Consider the following 14,602-nt stretch of genomic DNA (forward strand, 5'->3'; position numbering starts at 1 on the left):
ACCAGGGCCTATAGTGACAGGACAGGGGGCAACAGTTTTGAATGGGAAGAGAATAGCTTTAGATTGGGCATAAGGAAGAAACTCTTTATGATGAGGGTAGTGAGGCATGGGAACAGGTTGCCCAGAGAAGCTGTGGAGGCCCCGTCTCTGGAAATGTTCAAGGCCAGGTTGGATGGGGCTTTGAGTTCGGGTCTAGTTGGAGGTGTCCCTGCCCATGGCAGGGGGTTGGAACTAAGATAGTTTTTAAAGGTCCCTTCCAACCCAAACCATTCTATGATTCTGTGATTCTATTTCATCATCACAAACTCCTGCATGTAAGAAAGGCAAATCACTAGAGGCAGAACAAGCACGTCATTTCTTACCTGAGATGCTCAGGTCTTGCTTTGTGAAAGCTATTATTCTCCCTTACCATGGGTCTTCTTTCTGTGGTGGTGCCATTCCAGGCAGTGCCTGCAATATTATCAAATAGCATAATTTTTTTTTTCTTATTTTTTTCCTGTTCACCTTGCACTAAATACAGTGCAAAAACTGTGAAATTTTTAAAGCTAGCTAGTGGGAATTTCTGTGTGTTTGCTCTGCTTCAGAAAATATCAGTCTAAAATGCAATGATATTTTTAAGAATATCACAAGTGAAACACTACTATTATTTATATTCATAAAAATATTTTGCCCAAATATGTTCAACTTCAGACACAAATTGGGTACTATTCCCCCCAACAACCTACTTTTCATTAGTGCTTAGCAATATGAGGAGAATACTGAATAATTGGCATGTTAACTGAGTTCAGCTACTAGCTTTTTCTTTTGGATGGAATCTAAGTAGGTTATACAGAACCGTGTCTATTAGACTCTAAATCAATGTACCACATCCAAATTGCGTGCAGAATTTAATTCTGCAGTCCGCTGTGCAATCAGACTATGAAGTCAAAAACCTATTTTAATTCCGGCTGCTGGCTGCGAGTCAGGGTCTTCTCTGAGACACAGCATATCTCCCAACTGCTATGCACTGGATATCTGATCTAAATCATTCAAAAATCACATCATTCATGGCAGCTACAGGCTCAGCACTTGTATGCTGGTATTATCATGCTGGTTCTTCAGTGTCTCAAATTCTCACTCATTGCAGACCAATATGGATTCATTTTCTAGATATAAGAATCTGTGTATATGTGCACTAAGCACTCCTGTGAGTTCTTAAGTCTAATGGAAAGTTTGTTTCCAGGGGGAAAAGAACTATGTCTGGAGGTGAAGGAGGATAAAATACAGCTCTCCGCTTGACTTTCAATCAGTGTGGTGCCAATCTGTCCTCTCAGAGGGATCCTTGAGTGTTGGACAATTGCATATCTGTCCAACAGGTCCTTTTGTATTGTGTTTCACAGAATTGTGATGTGCCTGGCATCCCTCTTCATTATTTATCCTTCCTAGTTGGCTTCACATAGCAGAAAAAGGAATGATTTTTTATATTAATCAAGGTGCAGTACCCCTTTGCAATGTCAAAGTATGTGGGTCCTTGAGAAGACAAGAGACAAGACGCTTGAATCTGCCTTATTTTAAGGCTGGATTATAGGCTTTCCTCCTGAAAAGGCAGACATTTCACTTGCCTAGGGCAGTCTTTGGGTGCATATTATAACTGTAAGCAAGGCTTTGCTGTGATGCAGTGGAATGAGGCTGCCAGCACAACTCAGAGAGCTGTGCCTGCACTGCCTTGCAGGAGGTGCTGCCTGGGACTGTGTGATGTACCAAGAACAGCTCAAAAGGAGCTGTGAAGCACACCTTGAAGTAAAGATGTCTCTGGAGGTAAATCAGTTTTGAGGCCTCGACTCTGTCATTGGGATTCCAGGGGGGAGGCTAGGCGGATACGCAGTTTCCCACTGTGCTGAGATTTCAGCATTATGAATGTCAGATATGCAGAATTAATGCATGTGTTTTGGGTTTTTTTAAGTTTGCCATAACTTTAATATCAGGCACTACATATTGCCTTGGTCTGAAAAGTCTTTAACAGAGTATTAAGAATGTACAAGGTGTCTACATTTTGCTACAAGTAAATAAAAGTCTCAGTAGTAAGCCGAGTATCTTCCCAGTACCTTTTACATATTAATGGCAAACAAGCTATGTACACGGGATAAGCTAAATGGGAAGGTGGCTTAAATGCAACCTTTTGCATGTGGTGAATTGGAAGAATTATTTGGCCGCATCACCACTGCATCAGTAGTGGCCCCAATTTAAAGGTCAGATTCTGCAGGCTCTGAAGTGTTTAATTTCTCTTTTACTTAAAAGTTAAAAATGTGTTGAAGGAAGAGCATTGAGGGGTAAGAACATAAGATTGATCATAAACACACAGATTTAGTCCCTCCTAAGCATGAAGTGAATATCCTATCTCCTCCACATAAATCTGAAGCATTTTTGACTGTATCAAGGATGCCTTCTAATTTCATTCTCTTGCATAAAAGCACGAGCTGGAAGTAAAACAACTGCAAAGTGCAACTATTTATAGGATCATTCAGTAGTTTTTAATCCTTGGAGATTGTTTTTAATTAAATGCTGAATTTAAAATGAGAAAAACTAAACACTGGGTTAAAACTATGTCACTTCTTAGACAAATATTTCCATACAGAATGGGAGATGGCTTGCAATATTCAAATGAGGTCTCCAAGCTGAGTTTATAGCATATTAACTACTCCATCAGTTCTACTCCTGCAAGCATGAGACCCTTAAGGAATTCAGTTCAATGCCATAAAAAATGTACTTCTTGCCTAATGTTCACAAGGAAACATAAAACGTTCTCTGTGCTTTACATGAGCATTCTCATATGAGAATCTATTAAAGACTGCCTTCGGATTGATCTGTCTCTGCATCCACTGTGGCATAGTTTTTAGGCTTCATAACTGAAGTATATTAATTAAATGTCATTTTTTTAATAGGAAAAATATAGGGATTTTTCACCTCGAGCAAAAGGGATCATAATGGACTTAATGATGTCGGTCTTCTGTATCCCCCATGGTGTCTATCACATCACGGGGGATCATGGGTACTATTACATGTGAATTATTTTGTAAGATTGTTTTCATATTGCATACGTTGATATCATTACTTTTCTCTTTGCAAATCAAAAGCTAGATAGAATAAGGTAATTTCTTTGTTGAAATATCATCATGTCTCTTTTGGTGAAGAGGCAACCATTTAATAAACATAGTTAGGGAAAAATGGTGTAGAACAACCACCAGCGAAGGGCTGCAAGTAAAGCTGATTCCTTATAAAAGCACCCATAAATCATCCCTGTTTGAATAGAATGCAGGAATAATTACATTTATTTTCTGTCTGTTCTCATAACAGTGCTGTGCAAAATGTGTGGATTTAATAGGTATGAGAAATTTAGTCAGTCCCACAGAGCTGCCCAACTGTGTCTTATTTGTAATTCCAGTGGAAGAAAATATCAGCAGAGCCTCTGGTCATGTTTCTTACATATGGTGTGATTGTCTAAAGTGTAAATCATAATTAAAACAGAAAATCCCCTAAGCTTCCCATAAAGGAGGGCAGGGAATAGTTTTCACATTACACTGATATTTTATGGATGTATTTTCTTTATGCTGAATAAAAAAAAAATAATAATAATAAAAAAAAAGAATTCACAAATGAAAAGTTAGAAGCAGATTATGTGCCATTCATTGAACGGAATGTTTTATTTATAGAATTTCAAAGCATTTGATAACAATAAGTTTAAAAAAATACATAATTAACTTGCATTTTGAAATTGGGTTAGAGCATAATCGTTATAAACCTCTCTATGACTCCAGTGCTAAAAAGAAGAAAAAAGAAAATAATTTAGAGAGCTGGCTATGGGCCAGATCTTTCAAATCCTCTCTGGTGTTCACTACAAAATCATATGCCATGAGGCTGAAAGACTGTAATGTTATTGAGTGAAATGTCTATTACCTCCTCAAATATTAGGCATGACTTCAGAAAACATTTCTTTCTAAGGAGAGTGGGTGCCAAAATGCTGTCATTTGTCTCTTCTGCATCGGCCAAACCAATGAAGGGACTTCTGCTTTGCTGTTTAATCCTGCAGTATATTTTGGACAGAAATAGAATGTCACTTTATTTATTTTGTCACTTCAGTGTTTTTAAGTGGCCTCTGCTGATGGATCCAAGACACCCTTCTCCCTTTTTTCCTGTGGTAAGACCATACAGATCAGTTCTGAGAGTCTGAAGCATCAAAACTAACGTTGGCATCTTCTTAAAAAAAAAAAAAAAGCAGGGGGAAAAATCAGTCATAGCAACAATTATGAGTAGATTTTTCTCCTGAAACTAAATGTATGTGGTTCTAGTTCAGATGCCAGTCTTTTTACAGTAGCTATCTAAATTCCATCAGCAATACAGCTCCTCTTGAAAAAAAGAAAAAAGCTGGATACCTGGACTTTTAGGAAAATGGGTTTATCTTAGGTGTTTAGGCAATGAAAGAACAGATTTCATCTCTGTGGGGAGTGTCAGAAAACAGGTTATATTGCCCTTTTGTAGGACATTTTGTTTCGGCAGGTGCAAGTTACCTTCCGATATTACTTCCATGGCAAATTACGTGGAATTCAGGGAATCATGCCATCAAAATACCACTAACAGGACTTAACTGGTATGTTGCAAAATATTTTCCGGACTGAAGCTTAGCAGAAAGGTTATAAAAGTACCATCTTCATCTGACACTATCTAATTTTCTTAAAGTGAGAGTATGCTGACTTCTAAGAAAGTCATAGAGTTTCAGTCTGATAAAGTGGGCAGTTTTATGTCTATGGAGCTTTGTGCATATGAGGTTCATATTCCATGACAGAGGCTGCTGAATACACTGTTTTCAAGTTAGTGGCTGGGAATCTCCTGTGTTCTAAGTTAGACTTCTAACCACAAGGCTCAAGGAGCCATCTCTTTTCCCCTAAATCTAAAATTTGGAATCTGTGATTTTAAAGAATGTGTGCTAAAGTTGTATGTGTAACAAAAGTTGTTGTCTTTGCGTAGTAGACAAATCACCACCCCACCTGCAAGTCCCAGTTATTGTGCTCACAATGGTCTGTGAAGTTACTTGTTTTACACGCATTAGGTTCAGTGTATGCATCACATTTAGCCTTTCATAGTCTGGTACAATTTGTATTTGTCACAGCTGGGTTAAACAGCTGGGGACTTTGATCTGATACCTTCTAATATTTATAGATTCCTAAGAAGTAAATGCGATATAGTCTTGATATGACTGATTTCAATTTACAAAAAGCTTAAATCAACTATGATTATTTTATCAGAAAGCTCGCTATTATTGTTTCTATTTCTGATTACAATACTTCAAGTTTTTCATCTCACAAAGACATTGAACAGGCTTGCTGTAGAATTGCAGACCAATCGGATGTTAAAAAAAAGTACTTTGTAAGGCTAGAATACTGCATAAATCAAATGATGACAAGAAGAAATTTCTGAGCAGTGGTACTTTGACAGATGTGTACCCCTGTAGTTAGGGAAACACTTTTTTTTTATACTTAAAAAAACCCAAAACCTCACACAGAGTTTGCTTTAAATGCTGTTTAAACTTATGATATGATACAGTTTCTGAAAGCTTTAATTCAGGAAAGGAAAGTGATGGTTGCTTACAAAGCCTCAGGACTTAATTCTGCTTTCAGTCAATGCTTATGAAAGGAAAAATCTCTTGCTTTCTGTGTGTGTTAGCCTGAGAGACAGCCAATTTCTGAAACGAAATTTCAGGTTTGGATTCTACGCTTTTTTTAAGGAAAACTAAGTTATAAGAAAACAGGATGGTTTTCATCCCAGGATCTTTGGAAATGTTTCCTGAAGTTCTCTAATTTCAGATTCTTCCAACTATGTATTTTTTCATATACTTCATGTACTTTTCATAATTTTGCTTATACTTCACTTTCATGCATCACTTCCAAATGAAATTCGAGCTTTATTTAAATCTCTTTTTAGCTTCTCCAGTTGGTAGTTTTAGGAAATTTGTTCTTAGTGATTAACCCCTTTTTTCTCTCTTAGTTTGAAGGATGGAAAATTTCATAGTTCTGAACCACTTATATTTACAGTGATAGCTCCTTTCTTCACCATTCTGTTAAAAGCAGCCTTCTTGATTAAAGCAAAATTCCAACTTTTTTTTAAAGAGCCTAAAAAAGGGGCTTCAGAATTTTTATCCTATATGACCTACTAATCTGCAGCTCAAAGTAAGTTAGTGCTTTTTGGGGTGTCAGCCTTTCAAGTTGATTCTCTTTAACGTGGACTGAATCTACATTTCTACCTGTGCTCTGACATCTTGTTTCATCTTCCCATGTGCTAGCAACATCCTTACTTCTATACAAGACGTCAGGTTATTTTTCTTCTAACCCCCACACAGAAAGTCCTCTGCTGTCAGATCTCATTGCTGCCCACCAAGAGGGTTGGGCTTTGAACTCATTGTATGTTGTCTTGTTATGAGGGAAGCAAGTCACGCTGTTGGGAATGAGTGCTTACATAGTGAGTGAGCAGTAATGCAGTGTTGTTGCCTCTCCAATATCCTAGGGAAAAGCACATCTGGGGCTTCAATGAATATAAGAAGTACAGAGGTAGACTCTCCATTCAAGAGGAGTCTATAACATAGTAGAAGACGACAGGAGGAGCCAGGCATAGAATGAACAGTGATTCACAGCATGGTCTAAAACCCCGTGTAAACTCATTTTAATCCAAACACGTTAACAGATGCCATATAGGCATCCTTGTGAAGTGGAAGTCCTACTCAACAGGGATATTTACTGTCAAAGTCAAATTTAGAGAGTAGAGAACATATGCACTCCATATGCCATGCCTTCTATATTCTCCTATGCACCTCTATACCTCTTTCCCACTCCCATTCATTATGTCTTCTAACGTTATATTTGCTGTAGGTATAAAGACTAGATAGTTAAATCATATTTGAAATAAAATTCTGTAATGAATGTGCAGTCTCACTTGGGCGTCCTTGCTGGACAGAAGTACAGGCAACTTTTACCAATAGTATGAAATAAACCGGGGTTTGGTTATTGTTCTCCCAAAGCAGCTGCCATAAGCTAACAATGACTTTTAGATACTGTGCTGCTTCTGGTAATTCTTTGCAGTTGCTGCAGGGCTAAATCTTTGTTTATCTACTGTCATAAAATATGAGTTATGAAGATGCTCTGATTTTCATTCCCCCAGATGACTGTCAATGACTTATCCTGTAAAACATTCTGACTCAGCAAATATGAAACACTCTAGTTGTCATTTTTAAGCGAGAAAACTGCTATAATGTAGAAGCTTTCACACATCAAAGGATACAGATTCTAAATTCAAGCCCATTGTTTTGTAAGACATTAAGAACAGCAATGTTTCACCCAGAACAGTCCTGAGGAATAGGCTTTTTGATATCAAGGGGGAGGGTTCAAGTACTAATATTCCATGTAATATTACTATTTATTTCTGCTGTTAGGCCATTTTTGCAAGCACTAACATTAGCACTGAGGAGGAATATAAAAAATGGTTACTCTTTAAACTCCTGGAAGATCAGCATGAACAAAAGCAAAATGGTTTCTTTGAGTGAAGTCAGGAACAAAGAAATGGTTTTGTTTGTTTTCTTAGCTGATCCTGTGCAGCATCAATAAGTTGAGTTGAAATTGTTGGGATATTCAAGCTAAAATCAAAAACACCAACACAAATATTCCCACTTTCATAAGGAGAACTCTGAATTGAATGCTGCTACCTCACTGACAGAAAGCAGTCTTCAGTTCACCCAGAAGTGTTGGTCTCCCTCAAATCCGGACTGTCAGTGTGGTTCTTGTTTTTGCAAGGAAATCCCACAGAGCTGATACTTTGAATGACCTTCTGTCATGCAATATGTGGGAACTGAAATAAAAACTTTGGAGATGAGGGACCCCGACATGATAAATGTGTTTTTCTAGATCAATGTTTTCCAATTTATCTCTGATGGTTTCAGCAATTCCTGTCCTTCAAACTTGTCCAGAGAACCCGCAGTGATTTGTTGTCTAACTCTTGTTTTTTGACCCTTGGCTGAAGTTGCAATATTCCCTCGTATCTGTTTTTCCACCTTATTTTTTCTTTTTGAATTTCAGACTTATCAACGAGTCTTTGAGGGACCAGTTGCTAGTTACCATACAGAAGACTTTCACATACACCCGAACCCAGGCACAGCACCTCTTCATTATCCTCATGGAGTGCATGAAGAAGAAGGAGCTGGTATGTTCACACTTTCCTTAGAGGCAAAGAGAGAGCTCATTGTATTGTTTTGATCAAGGCTTTCAAGTGCCTGTTGAAGGATTTTAGAAATCTGATCACTGTGATCCAGACTCTAAAAGGATATTATATCATGCTGACTTTGCTTTGCTTTAGTCTATATTTTCTCATTTAAAGTGATTAATACGACAGATCTGTTCCCTTTGTAAATTCCTCTACATTTCCTTTGACAGGACAAAATCCAGGTAGTAAGGTATGAATATTACTGCTTTTCATTCATCCTCAGGCATATCATGTTTAAAATTCCACATCATTCAACTACAGAAAACCTCAGAAGGAAGCATAATTATCTATCACTGTGATCATATTTTAAAGATGCTGTAGAGTTGCAAAAGTATCACTAGGGCTATTATTGTATTATGGAGATGTGTGAGAGGTAAAGAAAACAGCTTGTCTGCAAAGCTCCTATGCTGCAGTAGCAAGGCTATCCCTTTAACACATACTTACACTTTCTTGAAGAACACAAGACCTTTCAACAATTTCTGGGAGCTCCATGAAGCTGCTTTTGCAGAAGCATTTTTGAAGCAAAATCACATTGTAAAAAAACTTGGGATTAAAATCCAGGGGTTTTTATTTCTTACAAGCTGACTGAATAGACACACTTCAATTTTGTAGCTTAATCTTTCTTCTAAGCTTTGTTTTCAGGTCATATTGCAGCTTCCTGCTACACTTTGTGTAGGGTAACTCTCAAGAGCAAAGACTGACTCAGCTGTGTTATAGAAGTTTCATTTTCTGAAACTGTTCAAGTTTTTTTGTGACTTCATCCTCTGTAATGCGTTTTAATTTCAGTTGAAAATATGGCATAGAGTAATTAATACCACTGGAGGGGAACAGGGAAAAATGGTTAGAAAGTGTTAAAAGAAAAGGCTGCCCTTCTAAGCAGAGCTTCGCAAAACAGAAGATACTTCTTTATATGGTTTAACTTGCCAAAAGCACAGTATTCTCTTCAGTAACCAGCTGTTCATGCATCCGTCAAAAAATGGTCAGCCTTCCTCATACTTAACTAATAGCTTACAAGCACCACCATCACCTGGCATATATGTTGGACAATGGCACAGAGGAGAGGATCCCAAGGGCAACCGTTCAGGGAAGACATGGGAGCAGCATGCAGTTCCATTCTGCCATTGCAAAGTACATGGTTGATGGAACTGAACATATAGCAGTCCCTGCTGTCTTCTTCCTCCCAGAATCAGAGTTGAAACTGTATGGGAGACTTTAAACATCCTTTAGCTATTCACAAGCAGTCAGTGCAGCCCATAGACTAGTCAGCCCTTCCCTAGGTGAACTACATCAAGATAGAGAGTTATTTTTTTCTTTCTTTTTCATTTTATTTTCCCCTCCAAAATCTCCTTTGTATTAAAGACTCACAGAAAAATATGATTGTGCTACAGAAATACATTTGCTATCCATTTATAATTGTCAAGATGTACCATGACCTCCAGGGGACTTGAGTTTGTTTTACATGTGTAGTACATACATGCATCATTCTACCTTAATGCTGAATTTGCTGTAACATTTCTTATCAATGATTAGCAGAGAGAACCTCCTTAGGGAAACAGAATTAATGCTTTTATGCCCATTTCTGTTAATGTAATAATAATAATAATAAGAAGAAGTGCATATGGGACCTAATTGTGAACCAGTGTTCTGCATGCAAACATAAAAAACATACTTAATGAGAGAAGATAGAAGAAAGGACTGAGGAAGAAAAGGAGACAAAGAGGGACAGAAAAAGGGAGGGAGCAAGTGAGGTGGGAAGTTAGGAAAAAAGAATAGAAAGTAGAGGCAGACATTGAATTAAGACTGGAAAAATGCAATTCTGGGTTGTTCCAGACATCTAAACCCAGAATTGGTTGTCAGGCTTTGAACAAACTCTGCTACTGCAAAATTAACTGTGAAGTTTTTGTCTGCAGTATTCACATCAAGATTTATATTCCAAGCAAGTCTGTGCATTTGTGACAAGGTTCTTTGCAGAAATGTAACCTTCGTCACCACTGACGTTCTTTACCTCCATGTCTTGTGAAGAGCTATTAGCCAGGAGTTTGCCTGAAATTATGTGTTCTGTATTTGAATTTATACCACTAACCCAACCATATGTAAAGGGAATACATTAAAACTAATGTTTCTCTGTGGTACCTCAGTTGTACTCAGTGTTAATTTTAACAGTGGTATCCTAGAAAGGTTTTATGTCTGAGGTATGGTTGCTAGGCTAACGGTGTCCTTTAAGACTCATAACTTTGTATGTGAATGTAAAAGAAACATGATATTCATAACGATGAAGATAGCATTGACAGAGGAGATGGATGACCTTGGAGACATGAAGTGTTACCAGGAACGAGTGGTGACTTCACTGGTTCTACAAAGCCACATCTTCTATATTTCCACATCTGTCCCAGCTCTTGTCCTTCCTAAGGCTTGACCTTCTGATTTGGTTGTGCATAAGACAATACACTGCTTGATGAATAGACTCCATCAGAGAATCATAGGATTGCCTAGGTTGGAAGCGACCTTTCAGACCCTCTAGTCCAACCATCAACTGAACTCTGACAAAAACCATCACTTATCTAAACTGTATCTCTAAGGACTATGTCCACCTGTCATTTAAATACCTCCAGGGATGGTGCCTCAACCACTTCCCTGGGCAGCCTGTTCCAATGCTTAATAATCCTTTCAGTGTAAAATTTTTTCCTAATGTCCAATCTAAACCTCCCCTGGCACAACTTGAGGCCATTTCCTCTTGTTCTGTTGCCTGTTACTTGGGAGAAGAGACTGATCTCCACCTCTCTACAACCTCCTTTCAGGTAGTTGTGGAGAGTGATAAGGTCTCCCCTCAGCCTCCTTTTCTCCAGGCTAAACAATCATTAGTCTGATCTCGTCTCTTCATAAAGAAAGAAATAGAAGGAAGATACAAAAGATTGTCTCGGAGCGCTCAGCAGCAACCAAGCTGATCATGGCTATTTTCCCTAAGTTCATGGTCAGTGTGCCTAACTGCCTGACTTTGTGGCTGCTGAATTCATAGGGAACAAAGCAGACAGTGCAGGAGAGGCTTGTAATATTACAGTGTGCTGCTACACAATTAAGTGCAAACAGGGTATAGACAGGAAGATGGTCTTGTAGTAAAGTGCATAAATACAGATGAATCACAGATGTGGAGATAGAAAATCAAATGCAAGTTAATCTCTGGAAAGGAACAAAAAGCTGTCTGAAATAATTTTCCCCACCCTACCTACTTAGAATGTGTAAAAATACTGGCATCTCTTTTATAAATTTGAGATAAGTGTGGTGGTCAGAGAAAAAGTATAATCATAACAAAAATTACCCCCTTCACAGCACACCAGATTTTTCAAGTTCTGACATTTTTAACTTCACTCTTAAAAGAATGGTATCTGAATTGTATGCCTAGGGATCATCATGATTATGACATTCAATGTCGCATTTATTTAATAAAGTGTAGGTTCATTTATTGAATAAAACCTGAGCACACAAGCTGGATGACAAGGTGAGGCCATAGCAAAGGAGAGATCTAAATCTGTTAGGTTTGCAAGACAGAGCAAATTCCAGTTCTCAATTTAATGAGTATTTTCTATTACATCGTATAGTTAGCTGTGTTGCTACTGCAAGCATCAGAGTTTATATTCAGAAATGTATTTGAATGAAGGTGCTTAATGAGGTCCATGGTATAAAAATCTATTTAAAATTAGGTAGACTATATATGCAGGTCTGTATATATAGCTGTAGATTACAAGTGTAGGAAAATGTTTTTTATATAATTTATGGAGATTGTCTACTGTTACATTTACATAGAATTCTTAAAAAAAACTTTATGCCAAGAAGTTCCTAAAATAGGAACATGAAAGCTCACCAAACCTAAGTGGGCAGCAGGCAGTATTGTAAAGTCCAGTCCAGACTTTTTTTCCAAAGGCACCATGAAAACTTTTTTGTATGTGTTCCCATCTCCGTCATGCAGCTTATGAGAAGCTAAAACAGCCCATTTGATGACACCTTGTCCACCACTAAAAAATAAAATTAAAAAAAAAAAAAAACGGAGGGGAGGGGGAATTTTAGAAAAGAAAGAAGAATTTTTTGCTTTGGACATTCGCATTCTGTATCAATTAGTCCAAAGCGATAATAAGATGGAATTCCATAAATTAAAAAAAAATATATATTTGTAAGTAGAATGAGACAGTCTTCAAGGGTGATTTTTTATCTTTCATTCTATTATGGTTGCCCTGCTGATCTCAGAATAGAAAGAGCAGGTGAGGGCACTGTCTGGCAGGGACATTTCCCACTGGAGCTCAGCCCCAGAGTCACGTCAAGCATGGAAGGGAACCCCTCAGATAGCAGACTGTGAGAGTTCACTTCAGATAGTCCCTGAAAACACGTTATGTTGGGTTATACTTCAGAAGTCTGTTTCCATCTGTGCAAAGGAGTATTTATTTCTGTCTCAGTAAATAAATTAACCTTATTACTTACCCTTAAAGACAATAATTCTGGTGTTCAAGTTTTCTGACAAACACAGGCTGCTCCATTCTTTTAGGAGTACGTCATCATTTTGCTTAGCTTAGACTGGCACGTTGCTGGAGTGCTTTGTTGACAAATCACAATGTGAATTTCTCAGAAGCCAGAAAGAGCTTCCCAACAAGCTGTGTGGGTCCATCTGTGGAACTTCTTGGGGCGGGCAAAAGGAAAAGCCACTTTGGCAAGCCAGATAAGTCCATGTCCCTGAAAACAATCACACTTGTTGCAGTGGTATACATTCGTCGTAAAACTAATGCTTCCAAAATAATGCTTTGCGAGTGAATAGACCTAATCTGATATCCATTTAATAGAAAAGGCATTTGCCGTGAATCAGGATAGGTCCAGTCTTAGTACCTTAGTAATCAAAAAATGGCACATTAACATCAGCAGTAAAGACTGTGCACCACCTGCTGGTTAAGTTTGTTTTCTTATTACTACCATGACCATTTTCTGCTAAATTTGTTTCCTTGAATATTTGAAGGCTCAGTTACCACATTAAGCAAACTGATAGTGTCATTACCTACCACTGCATTACAAGAACGGTTTGCAGAATGGGCACACGTTGGTGTGCATCCATGAATTCCTGGAACTCATTTCCACAAAGAGGCGACAGACATATTTAATTAGTTTCTTGCTAAAAGAGAAATAATAAAATCCCATCTCTATCTCATGTCAGCAAGTAATGGATATTTTTATCTTGCCTCTCCTTTTCTCTGTTAGTCCTGTACCTCAGTGTACGGGCACTGTGATTAACATAATGTCTGCTTGGGGACAGTGGAAACCTCACTTCTGCATTGTGTTCCTGGGTGTATATATATGGTAAATAAGTCGTTCCAGATGACTTCATGACTAACTTGAAACGCTGGTGCTGTCAGATTTAACAAAGCAGGTGTCATGCTGAAGTAGCTGGGTGCATTGAGCTGAGATCAGGACAACCTGCATTACGAAGGTTCTTATTCTGTTTTTCCTTCAAAGAGAGATGGATGCAAATTGTCCAGAAATGCACAGTGCATGAGTGGGCTGTATGACAAGGCTAACATTCACACCCCAATATTATCTTACTAATGCAGGGCTTAGACTCAGCTTATTGGTTACTTACCCAAAGCACCCAAAGCTGTTGAGTTTAAGCAGTTTCTTTTCTATTTGGACTACAAATGAGACCTATTAATCTTCAGTGGTTTCAGTTACGTCTGGCTGAAATGGCTGGAGCAAACCTGTCCATGTTTCTGGAAGAGTTTATACTGGGAAGAGTTTGACCTGATCATATACTGGCTGCAAAAAACATTTTCAGCTGGATGTGCAGGTTTGGTAAATTACTATGCTAATTAAACACCATCTGCAACTGCTTATTAGCATACACATAGATATGTTTTGAATTAAATATTAGCTAAATCAGATGGACTTTTAAGAATTTACCAGCATATTGTCTCTTCATTTCTTTGGCCCTTCCTAAAGGTTAAAAAGTTCATTCAGATCCTTTTTTTTTAAGAAATTTGGCTTTGTAAACAAATAAATCATTTCAGCTAATATTTTCTAATGCTGATGGAACCTTTTTTATAGAGGAGGCAGAAGAGGGATTGGTGACCTCTCAAACCGTAAAAATCAACTGTAGTTCCTACAGGAGTATAGTTACTGTGAACAGCGTGTAATTTGGCAGTAGAGATCTGGAGCAGGAAAGCATCACGTAATTACTGGCCTGCTCGTTGCTGAAACAACCCTTGTCTCTCCCATGGAAACACTCTGTGAGATTTCCAGCGAAAAATGTACTGATGCTAATTAGTCCTCTGCATCCAAATGGAGATGCCAG

The 14,602-nt window shown here is 38.0% G+C and overlaps 1 protein-coding gene across 8 annotated transcripts in view; it reads left to right on the plus strand.

The window, feature by feature from the left end:
- Positions 1–14,602, plus strand: part of TRPM3 (transient receptor potential cation channel subfamily M member 3) — a 449,063-nt gene that overhangs the window by 353,098 nt on the left and 81,363 nt on the right. For all 8 annotated transcript variants that reach the window (XM_063319668.1, XM_063319666.1, XM_063319671.1 and 5 more), the window contains one exon: positions 8,097–8,220. In XM_063319668.1, the coding sequence (XP_063175738.1) occupies positions 8,097–8,220 (124 nt within the window). The remainder of the gene's footprint in view (positions 1–8,096; positions 8,221–14,602) is intronic.

This window comes from Chroicocephalus ridibundus, chromosome Z, assembly GCF_963924245.1.
Source record: "Chroicocephalus ridibundus chromosome Z, bChrRid1.1, whole genome shotgun sequence".
In the NCBI taxonomy this organism is placed as follows: domain Eukaryota; kingdom Metazoa; phylum Chordata; class Aves; order Charadriiformes; family Laridae; genus Chroicocephalus; species Chroicocephalus ridibundus.